A 26,864-nucleotide genomic window follows, 5' to 3' on the forward strand; every position below is an offset into this window, starting at 1 on the left:
GTGAAAATCACCATGGGAAAACATAAAAGTACTACAGAATAAGGGGAATCAGTCTTGTCTAGGTGGAAGATAGGTGTTGCCATTAAAATTTAAAATAGGGTAATCAGCACAGGCCTCTTTGAAAAAGTGACAATTGAGCAGAAATTTTAAGAAGGTAAAAGCATTAACAATACAGATATTAGAGGAAACTGTGCTCCAAGTAGAGGGAACAACAAGGGATAAGAAGCTAAGTCAGAAAAGTGCCTGGCTTCTCCAAGGAACATTAAAGTGTCCAATATGGCTGGATACAGTAAAGGAGAAAGCACTAGGAAAGGATGAGATCAAAGAAGAGGCCAGGTCATCTAGAGTCTTGTAGGATATTAAAGGGCTTTGAATTTTACTGAGAGAAAATGAGGAGTGCTTGGAAAATTTGGAACAAAATGATTACATTATCTGACTTATGTTTTTTAAAAGAATCATTATGGGTACTCGGTTAAAAATATAAATATGGGAAGAACAGAAGAAGGAAGTTCAGTTAAAAGTGTATTGCAATAGTTCAGATGAGAAATGATAATGGCTCAAATTACAGGGATAGGGGCAACAATAGTGAGAAAGACTATCTGTGGGTGAACAGTGCTCCCCTCATGAACAATTAGAAAACCTAGAACTGTAGAAGCAATGGAGATTGAAAAACAAAAATTCTGGAGAAAGGGTAGAACTTCTCATAGATGAATTTGTGACCTGCATCTTCTTCATTCGTTGTGGTATTTGACAATTTTGGCCATTGATTGCAGCTTAAAATTCAAGTTTTGCCCTAAGCATAGGGCTGCTGCTAGATGATAGGGGGAAAAAAAAGCAATAGTTTTCATGGTTACACAGAGCTAAAGTGATAAAAGTAGAGCTCTAGAAGGTCTCAAACTCTTGGCTAATATCCTTCTCAATACAATTGCTAAATCTTGAATATGCACAAATCATAAGGCTAAAAAAGAAAATAAAAACCTCTGAAAAGTAAAACTGACTTTCCTACAATCTACCAATGCTATAAAAAAGAAGGTATGCCAGGCACTCAGTTTAAATCTCTAGAGAAGTTATATCCTAGTTAGAAGGGAGCAGCAGAGACATACCAAGTTTAACCAAAACTAGAATTCAACTCAGTCCCTTATGGGATTAAAGTAATAATTCTCCCACACTATCTGTTTAGCAAAGGAAAGAATGAGGCCTTTATGGTGGAAGTCAACATCATCTAAAAAGTTCTACAGATTATTTACAAAGTAGGCAATTCAATTAAAAAATCGTGAAGCATAACAATACACAAGACCATATGACCTAAAACCAAGATTTTAAAACAAAAAGAAATGGAATACAGAAATAGATTAACAGGTGACCCAGATATCAGAGTTTGTAGATAAGGGCTTTTAAAAACTATGGTTAATATGGTCAAGAAAAAAAAGAAAAGATGAATAAAATAGATAAAAGAGATAAAAAAGAATTTCAACAGAAAATTGGAACTATAAAGAAGAACAAATTAGAAATTACATATGGAAAAATACACGTCCAAAATTCAGAATTCAATGGATAGATTTTTTTTGCATTTTTTAATTCAAGTTCAATTAATTAACATATAATGTATTATTGGTTACACAGGTAGAGGTCAGTGATTCACCAGTCTTATAAAATACCCAGTGCTCATTACGTCACATGCCCTCCTTAATATCTATCAACCCCATCCCTCCCACCACCCTCCCCTCCAGCAACCGTGTTTGTTTCCTATAATTTAGTCTCTTATGGTTTGTCTCCCTCTCTGGTTTCATCTTGTTTTATTTTTTCCTCTCTTCCTTGTGATCCTCTGTTTTGTTTCTTAAATTCCACATATGAGTGTGATCATATGATAATTGTCTTTCTCTGATTGACTTATTTCACTTAGCATAATAACCTCTAGTTCCATCCACGTCATTGCAAATGACAAGATTTCATTCTTTTGATGGCTGAGTAATATTCCATTGTATATATCTATACCACTTCTTCTTCTTAAATTTTATTATGTTATGTTAATCACCATACATTACATCATTAGTTTTTGATGTAGTGTTCCAAGATGCATTGTTTGTGTATAATACCCAGTGCTCTATTCAATACATGCCCTCTTTAATACCCATCACCAGGCTAACCCATCCCCCCACTCCCCTCCCCCCTAGAACCCTCAATTTGTTTCTCAGAGTCCATAGTCTCTCATGGTTCGTCTCCTTCTCCGATTATCCCCCCTTCATTTTTCCCTTCCTACTATCTTCTTCTTTTTTTTAACATATAATATATTACTTGTTTCAGAGGTACAGGTCTGTGATTCACCAGTCTTACACAATTCACAGTGCTCACCATAACACATACCCTCCCCAATGCCTATCACCCAGCCACCCCATCCCTCCCACCCTCCACCACTCCAGCAACCCTCAGTTTATTTCCTGAGATTAAGAATTCCTCATATCAGTGAGATCATATGATACATGTCTTTCTCTGATTGACTTATTTCACTCAGCATAATATCCTCTAGTTCCATCCACATTTTTGCAAATGGCAAGATTTCATTTTTTTTTTGGTGGCTGCATAATATTCCATTGTATATATATACCACATCTTCTTTATCCATTCATCTGTCAATGGACATCTTGGCTCTTTCCACATTTTGGCTATTGTGGACATTGCTGCTATAAACATTGGGGGGCATGTGTCCCTTCAAATCACTATGTTTGTATCCTTTGGATAAATACCTAGTAGTGCAATTGCTAGGTCATAGGGTAGCTCTATTGTTAACTCCTTGAGCAATCTCCATACTGTTTTCCAGAGTGGCTGCACCAGTTTGCACTCCTACCAACAGTGTAAGAAGGTTTCCCTTTCTCTGCATCCTTGCCAACAACTGTTGTTTCTTGAGTTGTTAATTTTAGCCATTCTGACTGGTGTGAGGTGGTATCTAATTGTGGTTTTGATTTGTATTTCCCAGATGGCAAGTGATGTGGAGCATTTTTTCATGTGTTTGTTGGCCATTTGTATGTCTTCTTTGGAGAAATATCTGTTTGTGTCTTCTGCCCATTTCTTGATTGGATTATTCTTTGGGTTTTGAATTTGATAAATTCTTTATAGATTTTGGATGCTAGCCCTTTATCTGATATGTCATTTGCAAATATCTTCCTCCATTCTGTCGGTTGTATTTTGGTTTTGTTGACTGTTTCCTTTGCTGTGCAAAAGCTTTTTATCTTCATGAAGTTCCAATAGTTCATTTTTGCCTTTGTTTCCCTTGTCTTTGGAGACATGTCTAGCAGGAAGTTGCTGTAGCTGAGATCATAGAGGTTGCTGCCTGTGTTCTCCTCTAGGATTTTAATGGATTCCTGCCTCACATTTAGGTCTTTCATCCATTTTGAGTCTATTTTTCTGTATGGTGTAAGGAAATGGTCCAGTTTCATTCTTCTGCATGTGACTGTCCAATTTTCCCAACACCATTTATTGAAGAGACTGTCTTTTTTCCATTGGATATTCTTCCCTGCTTTGTCGAAGATTAGTTGACCATAGAGTTAAGTATCCATTTCTGGGTTCTCTCTTCTGTTCCATTGATCTGTCTGTCTCTTTTTGTGCCAGTAACATACTGTCTTGATGATTACAGATTTGTAATAGAGCATCAAGTCTGGAATTGTGATGCCACCAGCTTTGGTTTTCTTTTTCAACATTTCTTTGGCTATTCAGGGTCTTTTCTGATTACATACAAATTTTAGGATTATTTGTTCCAGCTCTGTGGAAAATGACGATGGTATTTTGATAGGGATTGCATTGAATGTGTAGATAGCTCTAGGTATCATAGAAATTTTAACAATATTTGTTCTTCCAACCCTTGAGCATGGAACATTTTTCCATTTCTTTGTGTCTTCCTCAATTTCTTTCATAAGTGTTCTATTGTTTTCTGAGTACAGATCCTTTGCCTCTTTGGTTAGGTTTATTCCTAGGTATCTTATGGGTTTTGGTGCAATTGTAAATGGGATTGATTCCTTAATTTCTCTTTCATCAGTCACATTATTAGTGTATAGAAATGCAATTGATTTCTGTACATTGATTTTGTATCCTGCCATGTTGCTGAATTCTTGTATGAGTTCTCCGAATTTTGGGGTAGAGTATGTAGGGTGTTCCACATAAAGTATCATGTCCTCTGTGAAGAGTGAGAGTTTGATGTCTTCTTTGCCAATTTGAATGCCTTTTGTTTCTTTCTGTTGTCTGATTGCTGAGGCTAGGGCATCTAGTACTATGTTGAACAGCAGTGGTGATAGTGGACATCCCTGCTGTGTTCCTGACCTTAGGGGAAAAGCTCTCAGTTTCTCCCCATTGAGAATAATATTCGTTGTGGGCTTTTCCTATATGGCTTTTATGATATAGAGGTATATTCCCTCTATCCCTTCACTGTGAAGAGTTTTAATCAAGAAAGGATGCTGTACTCTGTCAAATGCTTTTTCTGCATCTGCTGAGAGGATCATATGGTTCTTGTCCTTTCTTTTATTTATGTATTGTATCACATCGATGTTGGACCATGCTTACATCCCAGGAATAAATCCCACTTGGTCATGGTGAATAATCATTTTAATGTACTGTTGGACCCTATTGGCTAGTATTTTGGTAAGGATTTTGGCATCCATATTCATCAGGGACATTGGTCTGTAATTTTCCTTTTGGGTGGGGTCTTTGCCTGTTTTTGGGATCAAGGTAATGCTGGCCTCATAGAAAGAGTTTGGAAGTTTTCCTTCCATTTCTGTTTTTTGAAACAGCTTCAGAAGAATAGATATTAATTCTTCTTTAAATGTTTGGTAGAATTCCTCTGGGAAGCCATCTGGCCCTGGACTCTTGTTTATTGGGAGATTTTTGATGACTGCTTCAATTTCTTTTCTGTTTATGGGTCTGTTCAGGTTTTCTATTTCTTCCTGGTTCAGTTTTGGTAGTTGATACATCTCTAGGAATGCATCCATTTCTTCCAATTGCCTAATTTGTTGGCATATAGTTGCTCATAATATGTTTTCATAATTGTTTGTATTTCTTTGGTGTTGGTTGTGATCTCTCCTCTTACATTCATGATTTTATATTTTTGGGTCCTTTTTCTTTTTGGTACCTGCGGCTAGGGGTTTATCAATCTTACTAATTCTTTCTAAGAACAAGCTCCTAGTTTCATTGATCTGTTCTGTTCTTTTGGTTTCAATTTCATTGATTTCTGCTCTAATCTTTATTATTTCTCTTCTCCTGCTGGATTTAGACTATTTGCTGTTCTTTCTTCAGGTCCTTTAGGTTTAAAGTTAGGTTGTGTATTTGAGACTCTTCTTGTTTCTTGAGAAAGACTTGTATTGCTATATACTTCCCTCTTAGGACTGCCTTTGCTGCATCCCAAAGGTTTTGAACAATTGTGTTTTCTTTTGTTTTGTTTCCATTATTTTTTTAATTCTTCAATTTCCTGGTTGACCCATTCATTCTTTAGTAGGATGCTCTTTAGCCTCCATGTATTTGAGTTCTTTCCAAATTTCCTCTTGTGATTGAGTTCCTGTTTCAAAGCATTCTGGTCTAAATATATGCAGGGAATGATCCCAATTCTTTGTTACTGGTAGAGACCTGATTTGTGACCCACTATGTGGTCTAATCTGGAGAATGTTCCATGTGCACTTGAGAAGAATGTTCATTCTTTTGCTTTTAGGATGGAGTGTTCTGAATATATCTGTGAAGTCTATCTGGTTCAGTGTGTCATTCAAAAACCTTGTTTCCTTGTTGATCTTCTGCTTAGAATATCTGTGCAGTGAGTGGGGTATTAAAGTCCCCTACTATTATTGTATTAGGATCAATATGTTTCTTTAATTTTGTTATTAATTGGCTTATATAATTTGCTGCTCCCATGTTAGGTGCATAAATATTTACAATTGTTAGATCTTCTTGTTGGATAGACCCTTTAATTATGATATAGTGTCCTTCCTCTTCTCTTATTACAGTCTTTGGTTTCAAATCTAATTTGTCTTCTATAAGGATTGCCATCCCAGCTTTCTTTTGATGTCCATTAGCATGATAAATGGTTTTCCACCCATTCATCTTAAATCTGGAGGTGTCTGGGTCTAAAATGAGTCTCTTGCAGACAGTACATTGATGGGTTTTGCTTTTTTATCCAATCTGATACCCCGTGTCTTTTGATTGGAGCATGTAGTCCATTTACACTCAGAATAACTATTGAAATATATGAATTTAGTGCCATTGTATTACCTGCAAAGTCACTGCTTCTGTATATTGTCTCTTCCTTTCTGATCTATATTATTTTGGGCTCTCTTTGCTTAAAATATCCCTTTTAATATTTCTTGTAGGGCTGGTTTGGTGATCACAAATTCTTTTAGTTTCTGTTTGTCCTGGAAGCTTTTTATCACTCCTCTATTTTGAATGACATCCTAGCTGTATAAAGTATTCTTGGTTGAATATTTTTCTCATTTAGCTCCATGAATATATCATGCCAGTTTTTCTGGCCTGCCAGATCTCTGTGGATTGGTCTGCTGCCAATCTAATGTTTCTACTCTTGTAGGTTACAGACATCTTGTCCCAAGCTACTTTCAGGATTTTCTCTTTGTCTCTGAGATTTACAAGTTTCACTATTATTTGTTGGGGTGTTGATCTATTTTTATTAATTTTTGAGGGGTGTTCTCTCTGCCTGCTGGACTTGGATGCCTGTTTTCTTCCCTATATTAGGGAAGTTCTCCACTATAATTTGCTCCAATATACCTTCTGCCACACCCCCTTTCCTCTTCTTCTGGGATACCAAGTATTCTAATATTGTTTCACTTTATGGTGTCACTTATCTCTCGAATTCTCCCCTCATGATCCAGTAGTTGTTTATCTCTCTTTTTCTCAGCTTCTTATTCTCCATCATTTGTCTTCTCTATCACCAATTCTCTCTTCTGCCTCATTTATCCTAGGAGTTAGAGACTCCATTTTTAATTGCATCTCATTAATAGCCTGTTTGATTTTGATTTGGTTAGATTTTAGTTCTTTTATTTCTCCAGAAAGGGATTCTCTAGTGTCTTCTATGCTTTTTTCAGGTCTATCTAGTATCTTTATAATCATTATTCTGAACTCTGTTTCCAACATCTTACTTATTTCCATACTGATTAGGTCCCTGGCAGTCAGTACTGCCTCTTGTTCTCTTTTTTTGTGGTGAGTTTTTCCTTCTTGTCATTCTGTCCAGAGAAGAATAGATGAACGAGAGAGAATAAAATACTAAAATGGCAACAATGACCTCAGGGAAATATACACTAAACAAATCAGAAGATATGGGTAACCAAAAAAAATTTTTTTTGAAGAAAAAAAACAATATAAGCAGACAGGTGAACAGAACAGAGCAATACACTGGATCCTGTGTGTATTTTGGTCTGTTTGTTAGAAAACTAGATCCTCCCCCGCCAAAAAAAAGAAAACTAGATCTCAAAATTATAAAGGAAGAAAAACCTATATATGTATAAAAATAAAATTAAATACAATGAAAGGATAGAATATAACTGTAAAGATGAGTATTAAAAAAGACTTTAACAAAACAACAAAAAAAAAAAGAACAAAAAAAAAGGAAAAAGAGAATATGATCAGACAAGTGAATAGAACAGAGCCATACACTAGATTTTGGCCGTATTTTGGTCTGTTAGAAGAAACTGCATCCCAAAATTGTAAAGAAAGAATATATCTATCTATATCTATCTATCTATCTAAAATTAAATACAATGAAGGAATAGAATATAACTGTAAAAATGAAAATTAAAAAAGATTAAAAAAAGAGTTGATAAAATGAGAAATTGGTTGCAAAAGAAAAGAGAAAATAATTAAGAAGAAATTAAAGATGAAAGGCTAAAGAATCATGGGGAAAAAGCCATGAATTCTATGTGCTGTGTTCTCCTAGCTCTGGAGTTTTGCAGTTCTCATTGATTGGTAAACTTGGGTCTTGGCTGGATGTTCTTGCTGATCTTCTGTGGGAGGGGCCTGTTGCTTTGATTTTCAAGTGTATTTGCCCCGAGTGGAATTGCACCACCCTTGCCAGGGGGCCAGGCTAAGTATTCTCCTCTGGTTTGCTCTATGTGGCTTTTGTTCCCTGAAGGCTTTCCTTGCTGCTTTAGAAGATGAGAATGAAAATGGTGGCCTCCCAATTTCCAGCCCTGGAGCTGGCTTCCCACCTCCAATGCCTGGGAACTCTGGTGCATTCAGGCACCCCCAGTCTTCCTGTGACCCCGAGGATCCTGAGACCACACTGTCCCACCTAGGGTTCCACCCCCACTTAGTCACCTGAGTGATGTCCCTCACTGGAGCAGACTTCTAAAAGTTCTGATTTTTTGCTGCACTGCTAAAGCACTTCCTGGTAGCTGGCTGATGGAGGCTCCCTCCCCCAGTGGTTTATCTTCCCATATATCACCTTGGATTCACTTCTCTGCACCTCCTACCTTGCAGAAAGTGGTCGCTTTTCTATTTGTAGAGTTGCAGCTATTTTTTTCTCAGATCTCTGGTTGAGTTCACAGGTGTTCAGAATGATTTGACAGCTATCTAGCTGAATTCCTGGGACCAGATGAAACTAAGGTCTCCTACTCCTCTGCCATCTTGGACTCCCTCCAATGGATAGATTTAACAAGTAGAATATGGGATTAGAGAACTTAAAAATGGGGAAACAAAATAACAAAACTAAAGCACAGAGAGACAAAAATACAGAAAAGAGTAAGAAACATGTGGGACACTGCTGAGTGAAATAAATCAATCAGAGAAAGACAATTATCATATGGTTTCACTCATATGTGGAACATAAGAAATAGTGCAGAGGACCACAGGGGAAGGGAGGGGAAACTGAAGAGGAAGAAATCAGAGAGGGAGACAAACCATGAGAGACTCTGGACTCCAGGAAATAAACTGAGGGTTACAGAAGGGAGGGGGATGGAGGGATGGGGTAACCAGGTGATGGGCATTAAGGAGGGCATGTGTGGTGCTGAGCACTGGGTGTTATATGCAACTGATGAATTATTGAACACTACATCTTAAACTACTGATGTACTATATGTTGGCTAATTGAATCTAAAATTAAAAAAAAATCTACAATTCTGGTTGGGAAGCCTAGATACCCCATAGGAAGCAGAGGATCCTTTATTTCCAAGGTTGAATCACAAAAAGCATAGCCATCTATCGGAGAAGATCTCTAGACCAGAAGTTGCAAATTGGTGGTTTGCAAATGTGATTTGTTTGATCCATACAGTGTTTATAACTTTTAAAATTATTTGCAAAGATTTGAAATTTGGGAGATGTCACATAAAACTCCAGATTTGTTTATTATTTTATGAAATCAGAAGATATGAGAACATTCGTCTCAAATTCTCACATGGCCACAATCAGTTGAGCAGTGATTGTCCTTGTAAATGCTTGACCATTCCCCCAAATTTCCATTACTTTCTGCCCTCTCCCTGAAAAAGGGTCCAATGTCAGTTGCCATTAATCAACTCACTTGCACCTTTGTTTTACATATAGAATTAAGAGCTCCTAGTAGAATTAAGAGGAAAGTGACATAGTTCTTGTTATCAAAACTTAACAAAAATAAAAAAGACTGAAAGGACTGGTTTCAAAACCAGGGGAGTTTACATTTCCTTATAGAAATTAAGACTATTTCTACATCTTTATTATGCATACAAAGTATACCTTTGTTGAAGAAATAAAACTTCAGGTATTAACATTATGCAATTTGTTATAAAGAACTATAATTGATATATAAAAAAGATGTACAATAAAAGTCTTAATTAGCATTAAAACACAGACTGAAAGTTCAACAGGTTTTGTGTTTAAATGAATACACTAAGTGTTGCTGCTGGGAAATGAAATTATATATTAAGCAACAAACCTTTCCAGGCACCAAAAGATTTTATAGATGCCAAATTTATAAAAATTGTCTATTGTGGAATAAATTATATGCTGAACTACAAGTATTTTTTAAGATTTTATTTACTTATTTGACAGAAAGAAAGAGAGCACAAGCAGGGGGAGCAGGAGAGGGAGAACCAGGCTCCTTGTGGAGCAGGGAGCCCGGTGCAGGGCTCAATCCCAGGACCCTGGGATCATGACCTGAACCAAAGGCAAATGCTTCACCAACTGAGCCACCCAGGTGCTCCAAACTTCAAGTATTTTTATCTGTGTTGAATAAATGACTGAGGCCATATATAGGGCATATTATATGGAAAGCTGGATTTCTTGTGGCATTTTCTTATAGCTTATGAGAGCACAGATATAAAAAATACTGTAGTTATATATATTTTTTCATGATTTCAATGAGAATTTTGATGTAAATGAAGAAATCTTTGGCTGTTGTCCATTATAAGAAAATCCAAAAATAGTTTATTTGGGTATATTGAGAAAAGTCCTAAGAAGTATAATATAAGCAGACCACAATTAGTACATGTGAATGTTAATGTCAGACTTAATGAAATGTACATCCCATGTTGCAAAGTTTTGTAAAGACACAAAATTTATGTTTGTTCACTGGTTGATTCACTAGGAATTATTTGCTTTGTGGTAAAAGGCTTAAATAGAGCATATTATAGAGACAGCAGCTGCCACCATGAGCTGGAGACCTCCTACTGAGTTGAACAACAGCTCAAAAGTTGGGTGAAATGGGTGAACAGTATTCTGTTCAGCTTCTCTTTATGAACCTAGGTGCCTGAGTTAGGGCAAGGCGCTCACCCCAACATAAAACCCACTGTACAAAGAGTAAATCCGTGTCTGGAAAGAAAGCAACTCTCTTCCTTTAAGATACAACCTAAATAACATCATTCCTTATTCTCTCACCATTTCTCTTACCCACACCCCTATTAAAACTAATCCAGGGGCGCCTGGGTGGCTCAGTTGGTTAAGCGACTGCCTTCGGCTCAGGTCATGATCCTGGAGTCCTGGGATCGAGTCCCGCATCGGGCTCCCTGCTCAGCAGGGAGTCTGCTTCTCCCTCTGACCCTCTTCCCTCTCGTGCTCTCTCTCTATCTCATTCTCTCTCTCTCAAATAAATAAATAAAATCTTTAAAAAAAAAACTAATCCATACTTAAATTCTGTACTCAACATGGGAATTCCAAATACAAAACCTGACATTAATAACTTGGTGCAGAAGTAAAGGAGGCAGGTTTCTGTTTTGCAAATCAAAATGGAAATATTTTTTAAAAGGAAGTTGTAATAATTAATTATTGCTATTTTTAATTTGAGGTTTTTATGTTTTTAACTTAGAATATCTCTACAATGATTTTTACCTTATCTCATATGCTCACCCCATAATAATTGTGTTTTATTTTTGACAGTTTTTTTTACAACTAGCCTGATTTATTTATTTAAGATACCACTCCTATAGGCATTTGAATTTGTGACATCTGCATTAGATAATATTTTTGCTATTCCTCCCTTTGTCTCTGTTGTCTACCCTCTAAGAGAAGGAAAAGTCTAACAATTTATTGTCAGTCCAGAAGATTGTGAGTCATTGAAAGAAGAGACCACTTTGTGTTCACTCCTGTGTAGCCAGCATAAACTATAGAAGTTATTCAGTGAGTGTTTACTAGATGGATGGATAAATATACTACAGTTGAAGACAGAACACATATCCAGAACTCTTTTGGGAGGGAAGCTGTATTTCAATCTCATGTAAGTTCAGTATTAAGGATAATTATTTTCTTTTCTCTTCAACTTCTTGGTCCTTTTCTGCCTTAGATGCCTATACAACAGCTGAAGTGGTTTATTCTTGGACTCTTGGGAAGAACAAATCTGTGGAAGTAGCACAGGATGGCTCCCGCCTGAATCAGTATGACCTGCTGGGCCATGTTGTTGGGACAGAGATAATCCGGTCTAGTACAGGTATTTATTTATTTTATTTAATAAGCATTTTGTAACCTGAACCATATACCCGTCTTATACCTGTGCTTATAAAAACGTGTTATCCTCAAAATAGTCTTGTGATATAGGTACAATTATAAGGAAACTGAGACATAGAAATGTTCAGTTATTTGCCCCATGTTACATTATATAATATCAGAGCCAAGATCTGAACTCAGACAGATTGACTCCCAAGCCAATGCTTTTAACTATGATGCCCTGCTGTCTAAATGGGTTAGAAGGTCAAGGACATTATGGCTGGACTGTGGTAGAAGAGAAGGCAGAGGGAAGCCATGATGGTGGGAGAACTGAACGCTGATCCTAAAGGTTTCATGAAGACATTTGCTCAACTCTGCCAATGCTGAAGTGACAAATTAATAACCCAGGAGAGTCCAGGTACAGAGCCAGGAGGTCCAAGGATGAGCCATGACATTGTTTTTTTAAGTGAGTCACCCATCTCAAAACCAAGTCTGTCTGGCAAACCTTGCCAGGTCCTCTCAACAGCTTAATCCTTGGATTGATAATTGGAACCTAGAGTTTTGTAGTCTTGGGTCCTATTTAGAGACTGACCAGTTACAGGGTCCTAAGGAAGGAGGCACCCTGGCTCTGAACTAACCCTAGGGTATTTGGCAAAATGGAGTATATCTTGGGGGCCCACATAGCTTACGATATTTTTTGCTGTTAAGGGCAGGAACTTTCAACCCTTGTCTTGGTGAAAGATCTGAATCCACAATTATAAATGAATTAGGGTACTCTTGTTCTTTTATTTGATTATCTGGACACTGTTCCCACTTCTTGTGATGTTATAATATATCATCTTGTCTGTGCCCTGTTTTCCCTCCATCCCGGGATCAGGGGAGTGTTCCTAAATAAAGAAGCATTTAAAATAGATTTCAGGGGCAACAGGATTTCGAGATTTGGAATTTGGTATGGGGAAAGACTATTAAAAGGAAAGGCAATACTGAGGTGTCATTGTGAAAACATGATCTATCAGAGAAGCTGCAACTGGTTCAGAGTAAGAAGTGAAAGGTAGAGAGAGTATGGGGCCACAGGGGTGTGGGCTGCTCTCCTCTGAGAGAATTCTGGGGTTTGGCCCATGGAGTTGGTAGTGGGTGGACCAGGCTGAGCAGCTGGGCAGGCACTAATGTACATAGCTGGCCCAAGTCCAAGAGTTCTCCCGCTCCAGTGGTGTGAGCTAGCTGTTGGAGCCAAGTGCCCAGTTTTAGAGAGAGGGTACAGGTGGGTGCCGGAGGTGGGTGTGCCCAGGCCACCTGGACCTCATTACTTTGCTCCAAGGAGCATTCCATGTCTTCATGGTGGGTTATTGTGCTCCTGAAGCTCAGATTCTGGCTATGCCTCCTATCATCTGGAAGCTCTGAAAGTGTGGTCTGGGGCCAGTTGCCCAACCTCCCCACCTTGGTTTGCTCACAGTGAATCTATATCATGGTGTAAGTATTGCCCACTGGTTGCAGACCTACTGCTAGGTTTGCATGCCCTGATCCCTGGACTGGGCACCGGCCTTGTTAGGGTGCATAAACCCACTTCCTGGGGCCCCATGAAAGGGTAGGGCCCAGGGTACCTCAGCTGGACTTGGTGTGTGTATATGGGGTTAGTCTTCCCCACCCGGATAGTGGTTCTGCTCTCCCCAAACGGGGAGGGAGCAGGGCCTTCAGCACCCACATATGCATACTGCATTCTTTCTGTCTTATGGTACCCCTTAATGTTTTTGAGCAAAAGCCTCTGTTCTGCTACTGGGTGCATCTGCATTGTGCTGCCTTTGCAGCTGGGGCCAGGACCTCCCTTCTGTGATCACATACCTGAAATACATGCCCGTTCTCCCTCCCATGTGAGCTGTGGGCAAAGAGGATGCAGGATCCTAGAGGAGGTCGTGTGTGTGCCTGCAGGTGGCAAGGCTCGCTCAGAGCAGCACAGAGGGTCCCTAGAGGCCCAAGGTACACTGCCCCACACCCAGGATGTCTACCCTGGGGGAGGGAGAGAATTCCCCGCTGCATCCGTTGGCTCTCCTCACTTCCCAGTCCTTCCTTAGCACTGTTCACCTGGCATCAATTTTTGAGATCCATCATTAGATATCCAAGCAGCCCCAGCTCCGATTTCATTTGGTTAAACCACTGTTTGTTTAGTCTTTATCACACAGGCAATGCACATCCATTATAGGAAAAATAGAATACACAGAAGAGCAAAATATGGAAATTAAAATATTCTTTAATCCCACCATTAACTGATTATTGTACATTTTGGTGTATAATCTTTAAGAAGGTTCCTTTGCATTTTTTACATAAATACCATTGATACTGTTTTTAATTTAATTATTTAAGCATATTTTCTTATTACCAAATATATAAAATCCAAATAAAATGTACACACAAGTTAGTAATATTTTTATTGAGATATACTTGGTATTATATTACTTTCAGGTATACAACATAATGATTCAATATTTTTATATATAACAAAATGATTATCCCAGTAACTGGGGTTACCATCTGTCAACATATATAGTTATAATTTTTTTCTTGAGAACTTTTAAGATCTATTCTCAGCAACTTTCAAATATACAATACAGTATTATTAACTATAGTCACCATGCTGTACAGTGCATACCCATGACTTATTTATTTTATGATAGAAGTTTGTATCTTTTTGACCACCTTCACCCATTTCACCCACTGCCCCTCCCATCCTCCTGGCAACCACCAATCTGTTCTGTGTACCTATGAACTTGGTTTGTTTGCTTGTTTGTTTTTTGTTCTTTTTTTAAAATTCCATATACAAGTGAGATCATACAATATTGGTGTTCCTCTGACTTATTTCATTTAGCATAATTCCCTCAAGGTCCATCCATGTTGTTGCAGATGGCAAGATTTCCTTCTTTTGATGGCTGAATAATATTCTACTGCCACTGCCTCTATGTGTATGTATATGCATATACATGTATATATGTGTATAAAATACACACACACATACATACATACATACATTCACAGCACGTTTTCTTTATCCATTCATCCATCAGTCAACACTTAGGTTGTTTCTACATCATCTTGAGTATTGTAAAAATGCCACAGTTAACATGGAAGTGCATATATCTTTGAGTTAGTGTTTTCATTTTCTTTGGGTAAATACCCAGAAGAGGCATTGTTGGATCATATGGTATTTCTATTTTTAATTTTTTGAGGAACCTCCATACTATTTTCCGTAGTGGTTGCACCAATTTGTATCCCACCAACCAAAGTGCACAAAGGTTCCCTTTGCTCCACATCCTCCAATACTTGTTGCTTCTTGTTAGTTAGTTATAAATAGTAATATTTAAACAATTATCATAGATATAATAAACATTAATTATTACTTGTTTTAGGTAGTTTAAATTTAAAAAGAAAATTAAGCACTCCTTCAAGGCCACAGAATTCTTGACAAAGATATGATAAGTTTTGTTATCACTGGGAAGTGTAGCATTTCACTGTGAAGCTCAATAAAATAATATCTTCATTTTAATGACCTCATATATGTAGATCATAGTCCATTTAAGCAATTATTTGGTATTATTTTCTTGTTTTAATGTTATAAACAAAACTATGAAGACCTTTTTCTATATTACATTTTGTCCCTGTGTAATCATCTGCCTAGGATAGACAGAATGCTGAGAATGCTATTTCAGAAAGTAGACATATTTTTAAAAATTTTATTACATATTGACAAATTGCCATTTTACACGGTTGAACAATTCATGGTCCCATTATCAGTGTATTAGCATGCCAATTTCCCTTCACTATTGACAATGCAGATGTTACGGGTTGAATTATGTCCCCTCAAAAGATATGTTGAAATCCTGACTCACAGTACATCAGTAAGTGACCTTATTTGAAAATAGGGTTATTGTAGATATAATTAGATTATATCTCAAATTAGTCTAGAAAACATGATACAACGTACATCAGCAAAGAGGTTATTTAATGTATTAAATTCATTCACACCATTTGGTACTATGCAGCTGTAAGAAGGAATGAGGAAGTTCTTGATGTATCATTCAAAGGGGATATCTGCAGGATATATTGTTGAGTGAAAAAAAGCAAAGCACAGAACACTGAACACTTAGGGATATATACTGGTATAGAGATAATATTTCTAGAAGGATACACAAGAGGCTGCTAATTGTTTTTGTTGCTTTTTTTTAAAAAGAGTAGTGTAGAAATTACAACTTTTAAAAAAAGTTTTCATTTATTTTGAGAGAGAGAGAGAGAACATGATCAGGGGGAAGGGCCAATGGAGAGAATCTCAAGCAGGTTCTGCTCTGAGCACAAGGCCCACACGGGGCTCTATTCCACGACCCTGAGATCATGACCTGAGCTGAAACCAGGAGTCAGATGCTTAACTGACTGAGCCACGGAGGCACCCCAAGAGGCTGTTAATTGGAGGAGGAGAAACGAGATGAGTGGTTTGAGGGCATCTATGGGAGGGAGACGTTTTGCTGTACACCCTTTGATATCCTTTGATTTAGGAACCATATTAATATTATTACCTCACAAATATGTGTATTGTTTTCATGTGTTTATAAATTATGGACATTCTTTTCTGAATTCTAAATATGCTCCTCCATGTGGGGTCCAGCATATTAATGGAATGCTGGACCAGAGAAAGACCCACAATCCATGGATGCTCCGTTTTATATGAGTGGCTTTCTCTCTGAATGCTCTCTCTCAGTCCTTAGTAAGAAGTACAGGCATACCTTGGAGATGCTGACAGTTCAGTTTCAGACCACCAAAATAAAGGAAATACTGCAATAAAATGAGTCAAGTCAAGTGAATTTTTGGTTTCCCAGTGCATATAAAAGTTATGTTTACACTATACTGTAGTTTATTAACTGTATGATAGCATTATGTTCAAAAATTTATATACCTTAATTTAAAAATATCTTATTCCCCAAAAGTCCCAACCATCACCTAAGCTTTCAGCAAGTCAAAATCAGTGATCACAGATTACTATAATAAATATAATAATAAGGAAAAAGTTTGAAATATTGCAAGATTTACTAAAATGTAACACAGAGACATGAAATGAGCAAATGCTTTTGGGAAAACTGGCACTATAGACTTGTTTGACATAGGATTGCCATAAACTCTCAATTTGTAAAAGACCCAGTACTGAGGTATTTACCCAAAGAAACAAAGAAAACAACATTAATTAGAAAAGACATATGCACCTCTATGTTCAATGCAGCATTATTTACAATAGTTAAGATATGGAAGCAAACTAAGTGTCCACAGATAGACAAATGGATAAAGAATATGTGCCATACACACACACACATGCACACACACATACATGGGATATTAGCCATAAAAAGAAAAAAAAACAATGAAATCTTGCCATTTGAGGCAACATGGATAGTGCTAGAGGGTATTATGCTAAGTGAAATAAGTCAGACAGAGAAAGACAAATACTACATGATTTCACTTATATGTGGAATCTAAAAACAAAACAAAAGAAATGAACAAACAAAAAATAGAAAAAGACTCAAATACAGAGAACTGGTGGTTTCGGGGAGGGGATGGGCAAAATAGATGAAGGGGATTAGGAGGTACAAAATTCCAGTTATAAAATGAATACATCATGAGGATGAAAGGTAAAGCATAGGGAATATAGTTCATAATATTGTAATAACTTTGTAAAATGACAGGTGATAACTACACTTATCGTGGTGAGCACTGTGTAGTATATAGTATTGTCAAATCACTCTGTGGAATACCTGAAACTAATATAACATTATACGTTAACTATACATCAATAAAATAAATAAATAATCAAGTAAATAAAATGAGGTATGCCTGTAATTCTAAGCAGAAGGCTCTTCCTCTTTGCTCCAGATTCAAATATGTGTTAAATAAATGAATAAAAGTCCTCAAAATCTCTGTTTAGCTATTCACACCATTCCCTATTTCAGCACCAATTCCATTTTCTCTCATTTGGCAAATTATTGCATTAATTTTCTAAATGGAGGATTTGGGTGTATGATCTTATTTTTCCATTCCTAGAAATTTGACCATTTGTTAGAATAACATTTTATTACTATTATTGTATATATTATCTTTTTAGACATGTAGCCTAGATAAATAAGCAGAAAATAAAGAAAGAGTGACACACAACACAAGTCAGAGAGATGGAGATGAAAAGAGTAAAGAAGGCAAGATAAAAGTTTAAGGAACAGAGAAAGAGAATTGAAAAACAAATAAACATTAATTCAAGAAAATATATCCACTCAGTATAATGAGTTAATTTGCCAAGCTATTTAAAAAATCCTTGTGTCTTTCACAACTTTTGATACTAGCTAAATTGTGAATGCGTTTTTCATTGTATTCTCAAATATTTCACATTTAACACAAATGGAACTTAATAGGCTGGAGTGCAAAGGCAGGGGAAAATTCCCCAAACCTCTTAAAGGGTCATCTTTCATAATAAAGCACAAAGAGAGGCCACAAGGAGAGGGGGAATATGATGATCCACTTAATAAAATTATATTCAGTTATATAAAGCATTTGCTGAACTGTTCTGTATTTCTAATCCATAGAAATATGTGAATACATATGCATTATATGTTTTATATTGTACCCTTGAATATTTCACACACAACACAGATGGTACTTAATAAGCTTAATAATAAGCTGAGACACAGGGTGGAAATATAATGGGGAAGTTGGGAAAAAAATCTTCCAATCTGATCAAAGCTTTGGCTCTTACTTTGGCAGAGAAGGGGATGTAAAGAGATACAAAATACCAGAGTTATATTTAAGAGAACTAGTCAGTTAATTAACACAATGAATTCATTTGCTAAGCTTTCTAAACATTCACTTGTGATTTTCACCCACAGAAAGTACCTAGGCTATGAATACCTGTGAATGTGCAAAGGTGACTTTCCATTATCTCTTTGACTATTTCACATTAGACCCAGATCGTCTGCAATACAAGGGCAGAAATGGGGAAACTTCACAACCAAACAAAAGGCTTCAGTTCTCACTAAGGAGAATTCTTTTTGCCTCTTTGCTTCCCCTGGCATCCCAGCTTTATTGAGATATAATTGAAAAAATTGTATACATTTAAGGTGTACAGTGTGATAATATATGTATATGTTGTGAAATTATTACCATAATCTATCATATTATTATTATGGTGATGGGATCACTTAAGAATTTATTCTCTTTGCAAATTTCAAGTATACAATACAGTATTATTAACTATAGTCATCATGCTGTACATTAGATCCCCAGAATTTATTCATCTTATAGCTGGAAGTTTGTACCCTTTGATCAACATCTCCCCATTTCCCCTACCCCTCAGCCCCTGGAAACCACCATTCTCCTTTGTTTCTATAAATACAACTTTTTTAGATTCTACATGTAAATGATACCACACAGTTTTTGTCTTTGGCTTATTTCACTTAGCATAATGTCTTCTAGGTTCATCTATGTTGTCAAAAATGACAGGATTTTTTCATTTTTTACAGCTAAGATAATACTCCATTGTGCATGGGTGTAACTATATATCACATTTAATTTATTCATTCATTCATTGATGGACAGTTAGGTTGTTTCCATGTATTGACTACTGTGAATAATGCTGCAATGAATATAGGGGTGCAGATATCTCTTCTAGGTACTGATTTTGTTTCTTTTGGACATATACCCAGAAGTGGGATGCTGGATCATATGGTATTTCTATTTTTAATTTTTTGAGAAACCTTCATACTAGTTTCCATAGTAGCTGTGCCAATTTATATCCCACCAATAGTGTACAAAGTTTCCCTTTACTCGACATCCTTTCCAACACTTGTTATCTCTTGTCTTTTTATGGTAACCATTCTATTAGGTGTGAGGTGATATCTCATTGTGGTTTTGATTTGCATTTTCCTGATGATTAGTAATATTGAACATATTTTCATGTACCTGTTGGCCATTTGTATGTCTTCAGAAAAATTCCATTCAGGTCCTTGGCCCATTTTTAATTGGATTTTTGTTTTGTTTTGGTTTGGTTTTTTGCTATTGAGTTGTAGGAGTTCTTTATATATTTTGGAGTATAATCTGTATCAGACATATGGTTTGCAAACAATTTTTACCATTCTGCAGGTTGTCTTTTCATTTTATTAATTGTCTCCTTTGCTATAAACATGCTTTTTAGTTTGATGCAGTCCCATTTGTTTATTTTAGCTTTTGTTGCCTGTGCTTTTGGTATCAGGTCTTACATTAAATATTTAATTCATTTTGAGTTAATTTGCAAGATAGGGGTCAAATTTCATTTTTTTGCATGTGGATATCCAGTTTTCCCACCACCATTTTTTGAAAAAACTATTCTTTTCCCATTCTGTATTCTTAGCATCCTTGTCAAATATTAGTTGACATATATACATGTTTATTTCTGAGTACTTTATTATGTTCCATTGATCTATGTGTCTGTTTTTATGCCAATACCATAGTTTTGATTACTATAGCTTTGTGATATAATTTGAATTAGGAAGTGTGATGTCTCCATCTTTATGTTTATTAAAATTGCTTTGGCTATTCAGAGTCTTTTGTAGTTCAATATGCATTCTAGGTTGTTTTTCCTATTTCTGTGAAAAATGCTATTGGAATTTTGATGGTTATTGCATTGACTGTGTATCACTTTGGGTAATGTGGGTATTTTTTGCAATATCAATTCTTCTAACTTATGAACACAGAATATCTTTTATTTGTGTCTTCTTCAATTTCTTTCATCAATGACTTATGGTTTTCAGTATACAGATCTTTCATCTCCTTGGTTAAATTTATTCCTAAGTATTTTATTATTTTTGATACTATTATAAATGGAATTGTTTTCTTAATTTCTTTCTCAGGTACTTTGTTGTTAGTATATAGAAACACTACTGGGGCAGTCTGGGTGGCTTAGTCAGTTAAGTGTCTGCCTTTGGCTCAGGTCATGATCCTGGAGTCCTGGGATGGAGCCCCTCGTTGGGCTCCATGCTCAGCAGGGAGTCTGCTTCTCTCTTTCCCTCAGCCCTTCCCCCTGCTTGCGCTCTCTCTCTCTCTCTCATTTGCTCACTGTCTCTCAAATAAATAAATAAAATATTAAAAATAAAAAATAAATTAAAAAAGGAAACACTACTAAATTTATATGTTAATTTTGTATCCTGCAATTTTCCTGAATTTGTTGATTGGTTCTAACAGGGTTTTGTTTTGTTTTTTGGTGTAGTCTTTAGGATTTTATATATATAAAATTATATCATCTGCAAATAGAGATAATTTTACTTCTTCCCTTCCAATTCTGATGCCTTTTATTTCTTTTTCTTACCTGATTGCTCCAGCAAGGACTTTCAGTATTATGTTGAAAAGGAGTGGTGAGTGTGGACACTTATGTCTTCTTCCTGATCTTAGAGAAAAAGCTTTCAACCCACCACTGAGTACAATGTTAGTTGTGAGCTTGTCATATATGGACTTTTTTACGTTGAGGTATATTTCTTCTATTCCCAATTTGTTAAGAGTTTTTGTCATGAATGAATGTTTAATTTTGTTAAATGCTTTTTCTGCATCTATTGAAATGATCATTTGTTTTTTTTCTTTCATTCTATTAATGTGATATATCACATTTTTTGAATTGCGAATGTTTAACCATTCTTGCATCCCAGGATAAATCCCACTTGATCATGGTGTTTGATTCTTTTAAAGTGCTGTTGAATTTGGCTTGTCAGTATTTGTTGAGAATTTCTGTGTCTGTATTCTTCAGGGATATTGGCCTGTACAGTTGACCTTTGAACAACACAAGTTTGAACTACATGATTCTACTTAAATGTGGATTCCAATATATTGGAAAAATGTTTGGAAATTTGTAACAATTTAAGGAAACTCACAGATAAACCACATAGCCTAGAAATATAAAAAAATAGGATAAGTTTGATATGTCATGAACGCAAAAAATATATGTAGATATTAGTCTATCTTATTATTCACTACCATAAAATATACACAAATCTATTATAAAAAGTTAAAATTTATCAAAAGTTATGCACATATGCACAGATGGTCCATGGCACCATTCACGGCTGAGAAAAATGTAAACAAATGTCAAGATGCAGTGTTAAATCATAACTGCATAAAATGAACCACAGTATATATTGTACTACATTAAGAATTTTATAGCCATCTCCTGTTGCTATTGCAGTGAGATCAAGTGTTGTGAGTATCCACTTAAAACACTATGTGATGCTAATCATCTCCCTGTGAGCAGTTCATCCCTCCAGTAAATTGTGTATCACAGTAAAAAGTGATCTCTCATGGTTCTTGCATATTTTTCATCATGTTAAGTGCAATACCATGAAACTTGAATAACACCATGGAAACAATACAAAGTACCATAGTGATTCTGGAGTGCTCCCAAGAAGCAGAGAAAAGTCATGATATTACAATAAAAAGTTTAATTGCTTGATATGTACTATAGATTGAGGTCTACAGCCGAAGTTTCCCACCATTTCAAGGTAAATAAATCCAGCATAAGGACGATTATAAAAAAAAAAAGGAAATTCATGAAGTTATCACTGCAACCACATCTGTAGGTACGAAAACCTTGTACTTTTTGTGAAATTACCTTTTTCTCATTGAAAATGCAGCTTTTATGCAGGTGCAGGATTGCTATAAGAAAGGCATATCTATAGACTCTAATATGATTCAAGAAAAAGTGAAGTCATTCTATAACAATTTAAAGTAAAAGGAAGGTCTAAAGTTGGGGAACTTAATGCCAGAAAAGGATGATTTGATAATTTTAAAAAAGAGTTTTGGCTTTAAAAATGTCAAAATAACAGGAGAAACAGCTTTTGCCAACCAAGAGGCAGCTGAGTTCCCAGACACCATTAAAAAATCACTAAGGAAAAAAGATATTTGTCCGAGCAGGTTTCTAATGCAGATGAAAGTGCCCTATGCTGGGAAAAAAATGCCACAAAAGACATTTATTAGTAAGGAAGAGAAGCAAACACCGGGACTTAAGGAAGGGAAGGACACACTAACTCTACTGTTTTGTGTAAATGTAGTCAGGTTAATGATCAGGACTGCTCTTATCTATAAAGCTACTAACCCTCCAACCTTGAAGGGAAAAGATAAACACCAGCTGCCAGTATTTTTGTTGTACAACAAGAAGACCTGGACAATGCAAACACTTTTTCTGGATTGGTTCCATCAGTGCTTTGTCCCTGAAGTCAGGAAGTACCTTGTCAGAAAGGGACTGCCTTTTAAAGTTCTTTTGATATTGGGCAATGCACCTGGCCACCTAGAAACCCATAAGTTCAACACCAAAAGTATTGAAGTGGTCTACTTGTCCCCAAACACAACACCTCTAATTCAGCTTCTGCATTAGGAGGTCACAAGGACCTTTAAGTCTCATTATACATGGCACTCTATGTAAAAGATCATCAACCCTATGCAGGAGAACCCCAATATAGAGAACAACATGAAAATCTGGAAAGATTATAACACTGAAGATGCCATCGTTGTTACAGAACAAGCCATGAAAGCCATCAAGTCTGAAACAATGAATTCCTGCTGGAGAAAACTATGTCCAGATGTTGTGCATGACATCACATGATTTATGATAGAACTAAAGAAATAATGAAAGAGATTGTGATATGGCAAAAAAAAAGTGGGAATTGAAAGATTTCAAGATATCGATCTTGGAGAAATTCAAGAGCTAATAGACATCACATCTGAGGAATTAACAGAAGACAACTTGATGGAGATGAGTGCTTCTGAAGCAGTGCCAGAAAATGAGGAAGAAGATGTAGAAGTAGTGCCAGAAAACAAATTGACATTAGACAACATATAAAAAGGATTCCAATTATTCAAGACTGCTTTTGACATTTTTTATGACATGGACCCTTCTATGATATGGGCACTGAAATTAAAACAAGTGGTGGAAGAAGGATTGGTACCATATAGAAACATTTTTGGAAAAATGAGAAAAACAAATCAGACAGACATTACAATGTATTTCTGTAAAGTTACGTTGAGTGTGCCTGCCTCTCCTACCTCCCCTTCCATCTCCTCCACTACTTCCATCTCTGCCACCCCTGAGACAGCAAGACTAATTCCTCCTTCTCCTCCTCCACCTACTAAACCAGAAGACAAGGAGGATGAAGACCTTTACAATGTTCCAACAATTCCACTTAATGAATAGTAAATAATCATCATGGCATACAGTTAATAAACTTATTATCTGTTGTGTTTTTTTGTCCTCATGTGAATATCTTTTGTTTTTTTTCTAATAACTGTACAGCAAGAATTGTATGAGACATTTTTGTGTCATCATCATCACATAAATATTCATTATGAAGAACATCATGTGTAAGACTTGTATGGAAGTGGATAGCTGATCCTTACATAGGCATAAAGTGAGTGGTATTTAATATAAAATTAATAATGTGTTAGTTTTCTGTTTTATAACTTTGCTTTCAAAGAATTACATTACCATATAGTAATTCTCCTAATTGGAGACAATGCATATCAGCCTATCATCACAGGCAAGTGTTTTTTTTTTAAGTAACAATGTTTCCAATACCATATTATGAATATGACTGTAATACTGTATGCCATAAAAATTTTATGACAATTCATTCATGAGTATATGGGTTAAGCCACCATGAAGCAATTATATTGATTATACTAGGCTACCATAAAGCAATCATATTGCTGCTTCTTTGATATCAATGTATGAATTGTTATACTTGTAAATAAATATTAATTCCTTTTTCACATATTTTCATTTTTGATGTATAGTGTCAGTAACATGTATAGCATTTATAGTGTTTTGTATTATGCAAGACAATATTGATGTAGGCTCTAACAGATGGTTTGTCTTATAAATAGATGAGGTAAACTTACACTATCAATAAATACAGTACTATAAATGTATTTTCTCCTCCTTATGATTTTCTTAACAACATTTTATTTTCCTAACTTTATTGTAAGAATACAGTATATGATACTTATAACGTACAAAATATGTGTTAATCTACTGTTATTGGTAAGGCTTCTGGTCAACAGTAGGTTATTAGTAGTTAAATTTTGGGGGAGTCAGAAGTTATAGGCAGATTTTCCATTGTGTGGGGCTTTGGTGTCACTAACCCCAGCATTGTTTAAGAGTCAATTGTAATTTTCTTTAATTCTAAGTCTTTATTTGATTTTGTGTCAGGGCAATGCTAGCCTTCTAAAATGAGTTTGGAAGCATTTTCTCCTTTTCAGTTTTTTGGAAGAGTTTAAGGAGGACTGGCATTTATTCTTCTTTAAATGTTTGGTTACCCATGAAGCCATTTTATCCTAGGCTTTTCTTTATTGGGAGGTGTTAATTACTGATTATATCTCCTTGCGCTGTATTGATCCATTTAGATTTTCTATTCATGATTCAGTGGTCTATGCTCCACTGTTCAGCAGGGCCACAGGGAGCCTCTGTTGTATGGGGGACGAGCTACTTGCAGCAGTTGGGTGCCACATTGTTTTGAAACACAGGTTAACCCCAGCATGCTCTACAGCTTGGGTGCAAGGTTCCTCAGGTATTACAATGGGCCTGTTTCAACTCATGGAAGTCACCATTTTGGTGGTTGGAGTGCCATGACCCCCCATCTCCCTCTCAGCAGTGCAACCAGAGGTTTTGACCCATGGAGTTCTCCATTTTGGTAGTTGGAGGTCACCATGACCCCCAGGCAAGACAGCCAGGGTGTTTTAGATCTGTGGAAGTCACCATTTTGGTGGGTGAGGGCACCAGGACACCAAGGGGTATGATCCTTTTGTCTAGACTACCATCACTGGGTAAGGTCTCTGCTGGAGTTGTGCTGTTGGTCCAAACTCTGCTGTTGGGCAGTACCTCTGCCTGTACTTATCTGTTAGCCAGAGCTACAGGCTGCTTTGAGAGGTTGGGTTTCCTGTACAGGTAGGGACAGACTGCTGGCTAAACTCTGATCAGGCGAGTTTGCTAGCAGGGACCTGGTATCACTGCCAAGATCCAAGCACAGGTGGCTGGAAGTTTCACCACTCCCCCTTCTTTGTTCCTAGTTGACCCCAAATGGTCTAGCCCTATTGATTCTCCCAGTATTCCCCATGAGGCAAGGCAGAAGTAGGCCTCTGGAGGAATGCTCTGGAATGCTGGGGGGAAACTGTGTATCTGCCTTAGGCTTTCCTTTTCCCACTAGAGAAACCATAGACCCAGAGGAACCCTCTAGGTGCCACATTGGGCTGGCCTGAGGGAGGGAAGTAGGTGGTGCAGTGAAGCCACTTCTCTTACCTTTCTAATGTGGCTTTTCTTGGATTTTGTGCTCAAAGAAGGTGTTTTAGTTTTAATCCCTTGTTCTGGGATTTTCACAAAAGTATTATTGTCTGTAGATGGTTGCTAATCCATATATTTGTGATGGGATACCAGAGCCAGGGATGTCCTATTTCACCATCTGCTCATCTTAGGCATGCTCTTTGCTTCTTTAGAAATGAGATAGGAAGAAAGAAATTGAAAGAGAGAAGGCTAGAAAAGAAGACTGAAAAAAATATATTCAGTTATTTAAAACAAATGCTTGATTTGATAAGTTTTTGAAAAGTCCACTTGCTTTGTCTTTCAGATCTATAAAATATAACTAACTTATGAATATTTATTATATATTTTATATATTAAATATCCCACATGATCATATATCTCCCTGTGTGTATCTGTCTTCTTTTTATACAAACATCAGTCATAGGGGATTAAGGACCATCCTACTCCAGTATGACCTCATCTTAACTAATTATACTTGCAACAACCTTTTTTCTAAAGAAGGTTACATTCTGAAGTACTCAGGTTTAGGACTTCACCATATCTTTCTGGGAGACACAATTCAACCTATAACAAGTAGGAAGCCTAGGCAGAAGATTTTTTTTTAATTTTTTTATTAAAAAATTAGAGAGAGGGAGAGAGGAAGGGCAGAGAC

General features: G+C 36.5%; 1 protein-coding gene across 4 annotated transcripts in view; it reads left to right on the top strand.

Moving 5' to 3' along the window:
* The window catches only part of GABRA3 (gamma-aminobutyric acid type A receptor subunit alpha3), a 390,132-nt gene that overhangs the window by 312,428 nt on the left and 50,840 nt on the right, over window positions 1-26,864 (top strand). For all 4 annotated transcript variants that reach the window (XM_027607297.1, XM_027607296.1, XM_027607295.1 and 1 more), the window contains one exon: window positions 11,726-11,869. In XM_027607297.1, the coding sequence (XP_027463098.1) occupies window positions 11,726-11,869 (144 nt within the window). The remainder of the gene's footprint in view (window positions 1-11,725; window positions 11,870-26,864) is intronic.

The sequence above is a fragment of the Zalophus californianus genome, chromosome X (assembly GCF_009762305.2).
Source record: "Zalophus californianus isolate mZalCal1 chromosome X, mZalCal1.pri.v2, whole genome shotgun sequence".
Taxonomy (NCBI): Eukaryota; Metazoa; Chordata; class Mammalia; order Carnivora; family Otariidae; genus Zalophus; species Zalophus californianus.